This window comes from Populus nigra, chromosome 4, assembly GCF_951802175.1.
Source record: "Populus nigra chromosome 4, ddPopNigr1.1, whole genome shotgun sequence".
In the NCBI taxonomy this organism is placed as follows: Eukaryota; Viridiplantae; Streptophyta; class Magnoliopsida; order Malpighiales; family Salicaceae; genus Populus; species Populus nigra.
Window position 1 is genome coordinate 5,316,456 of NC_084855.1, and position 3,738 is coordinate 5,320,193.

General features: G+C 39.1%; 1 protein-coding gene across 1 annotated transcript; it reads right to left on the bottom strand.

Moving 5' to 3' along the window:
- LOC133691842 (putative wall-associated receptor kinase-like 16) lies at positions 1–3,738 on the bottom strand. The gene is made up of 3 exons (XM_062112452.1): positions 2,729–3,738; positions 2,370–2,537; positions 1–1,475 (listed from the first exon to the last, which is right to left on the bottom strand). The coding sequence occupies exons 1-3, from the start codon at positions 3,609–3,611 to the stop codon at positions 280–282; spliced, it is 2,247 nt and encodes a 748-aa protein (XP_061968436.1). The 5' UTR covers positions 3,612–3,738; the 3' UTR covers positions 1–279.

A 3,738-nucleotide genomic window follows, 5' to 3' on the forward strand; every position in this document is an offset into this window, starting at 1 on the left:
TGGTAAAATGGTATACACCAGAATGTGTGCCCAGCAATTTTTTTGCTTTCAGAAGGAGATCACCGGGAATATTACATTGCAAAATGGAGATAGGATAAAGAGTTTTAATGCGGGTTGAATACTGGACATACTGTCAGAAATTCTTCGTCTTTTAAAATTACAGGACCACTATAACAAAAACAGAACTGGACTGAATTATAGAAAAGAAAAGCATTACCATGGCGAAAGCTATTATTCAAAGGAAACTATCAAGCAAGCTGTGACACTAGAATAAAATGTTCATCTGCCATCTCCTTGTGATTGCATTAAATATAAACTGTGATATCCAGCACTTGTACCAGCCATTTCCTCAGAACGAACAGTTTCCGCTGATTCACCAAGCAAGTACTCTGTCTCTTCTACATATGATTCGTCATTAGTCCAAGGATGTTTTGCAGATGTTCTTAGCCCCTCTAATTCCATTGCTACCTTCTTCATGTTAGGTCTTTCCTCTCCTTTTACTCTTAAGCACTTCTTTGCAATGTTGGCAACTTCCTTAAGCTGCCTAATATTATCCTGGTTCACCATGCAATCCTGAAGAATATGGACCAGGCGATCTTCTTTCAGTGCACAAAGAAAATACGCTGATAAATTCCTCTCCCCCTCAGGCCTATCGAAGGAAATTGCCTTCATCCCAGTTAGTAGTTCCACAAGAACCACTCCAAAACTGTAGACATCACTTTTGTCCGTCAGCTGGCTTGTGTGAAAGTACTCAGGGTCTAAGTATCCTAGAGTACCTTGCACCATTGTTGACAATTCATCTTGATCCAACGGAATTAACCTAGAAGTGCCAAAATCTGACACTTTTACCGTGTAACTGTTGTCCAGGAGTATGTTTGTAGACTTGACATCCCTATGAATGATTGGCACAGAAGCTGCGGAATGCAAATATGATAGAACACCTGCAGTTTCAGAAGCTATCTTTAAACGGATTTCCCAGGTGAAGGCCGACACTTTACTCTTGTCGTGAATGTGGTCATAGAGGGTGCCATTTGCAACATATTCATAAACTAGTAATGGGACTTCCGTCTCCAAGCAACATCCTAGAAGCTTCACCACATTCCTGTGATTGATTTGGTAAAGAACAACCACCTCATTGATAAACTGCTCGATTTGGCTATGATCGATTGTTTTGGACTTCTTGATTGCAACAGTTCTTCCATCTGTTAAAGTTCCCTTGTAAACTGTACCAAAACCTCCACGGCCAAGAATTCTACTTTCATGGTACTTGTCAGTGGCTTTCTCGAGTTCTGCAGCTGAAAAGATTTTTGCCGTTTCTGTAACGGGTGCTTCCCTTCTTGATAGCTGCTGCTCCAGCATTAGACCACCATTTTGCCTAAAGAACTTCTCTTTGAGCTTCATTAGCTTCCATTTACTGTATCCCCAGTAGAGCCAAGTAATTCCCATCAACAAAGATGTCAGTCCCGCTCCAATTCCTACATGTACAAGGATGTTGAAACATTAATTTGTAATTAATTATGTACATTGCAGATATGAAAATTCGTCCAAATTGAGCAAGTATACCCGAATGGGGTTAAGATCATAGGGGAAATTATTGCAATTTTTTGCTTCTGTTTAGCGAGTAAACCTTTCGATTTAGTAAGAAATATTTGAAATCATGTATAAAAGGTGGAGGGAAAAAATTTCCCATCAAGAAGTTCCGGTTGAAATGATCCCGCGGCAATATAGAATAAATTACAAACGAGTACATTTGTAGTGGATTTGACTTTGAAACGTTGTGGGCTTTGAAGTTCCAGAGTTTATATGGATCAAATTAGATTCCTTTCAGTTTTGTTTTCTGAAATACCAAGGGCTGCAAATTTGTGATGAAATAAATCTAGAATAGTGTCTGGATATTTCAAGTCACTTTTGCATCGCCAGCTACTTCAAATTATATTGATAAAATAAATTCTAGCCAAAGTTCTGACATCCGGTCAAGCATTTATCACAATACTTCTAAACAACTGCATGAATTTCAGTATATACTTTGAAAATGTAAGAATCCTGAAAAGAAAATTAACAAAAATCTACTCTCAATTCCTGCTACAAGAGGCCAGTATGAGTGTTAAACTTAGGTCTCTAGTGGAGGGAACCAAGTATTAGGATGAACTAGAAGTAGGGACTGTGATATAGTTTTAATAATACTGCCTATCACAGCCTCATCTAAATAACAAGAACTAAAAATTGGCACATGTTTATATCCTATCCAAATTAAAATGAGAAACCAAAAAGACAAACAGTTACCTTTAATGTCACATGAAAGATCTATACACAATAGTATGTACATGAACATCGGGATTGAAAATGAAGAAGATGATATACGAACTTACCGACAGCGACCTGAATCACTGATGATCGATTGCGGATGCAGCGTTCTCCATCTATTCTCCCATCTCCATGGTACCCCTTGGGGCAAGAACATGTATAATCCCCTTCGGTGTCGATGCATTTGTGGCTGCAATTGTGGGCTACTTCTGGATCTGAACATTCATTAATGTCTGCAGAAGCATCATAAAGAGAAGCCTTTATGTAAAACTATAGTAAATTCTCATAATTTCAAGTAATCCAATTTCGAAAAATTAGATTAGAGATCTCCTCGAAATCAATTACAAATAATTTTACTTTCTCTTTATATCTGTGAGTAAAAAATTATAAAAAAGGGATAAAATTAAGAAAAAGAAATGCATACTTCGGCAACCATTTGGGAGGTATGGATTTCCTTGATAGCCATCTAAGCATTTGCAAAAGTACCCAGACCCATTTTCAGGGTCATGACATTTGCTCTGTCCTTGACATGCATTAGACATCTTGTTCTTTTCCAAGGTTTCGCAGTTATTGCGCCCAATACTCCAATCCACTACAAGAGGAACCTTACTTACTTCCTTCAAATCCGACAGGTTACTTGGAAAAAAGCTGAACTGCTTTTCTTCAATAATGAAGGCAAAGCTGCAAGGATTGAATTCCCAGATTCCCGTATGATTATAGAAGCTAGACAAGCTAGCCTCGAAGTACTTAATTCCTTTGGCAATGGAGGTTTGGCAGCAACCAATTCCGGAGCATGTGTTTGGCACATATTTTTTGTTGCTACATCTGGAAATGCATCCTACCAGGTATGTATCATTCTTGTCTTCTCGCCTACCTAGCATTGAAGCTACAGTATCACAGCCGATAGCGACGAACCTATTGTCAGTGTCAGAAAAAACGTATGGACCTTGGGAGGGTAGGTTTATCCTGGGTCTGTTTCTCGTTCTTCGTGCACCTGCCCGATTATAGCAATCCTTAGCTATATAGTGCATGAGGCGAAGCTTCCCATCAAGGGTTATTTCTGTGACACTTAAGTTAGTATTTCCTATAAACGCTTTTGGATGGTTGAAAGAATGGTTGCAAGTTATGAGGAACTGAGGGTCGTAGTAGCAATCTTTTCTGGTGCCAAATGGATATGGGATAGTAACATTCCCACATCTATCTTGGCATCGGGGCTTCGCTATAGGAAACTCTGTTTCTGCTGTCACTGCTGCTAACAACAGCACTCCTATTATTGTGAACTGTAAGGCCATTCCTCGAATTCTCATGACAGCTACTTTCCTGTTTAATTAGAATGGAGTCGGGTGGTGCAAAACTCACTGTGGCAGCTAGCCTTTTTTATAAAGCAAATTACCCCGATATTGGTCGACGGAAGACCAAATTATTAGGGTTGAA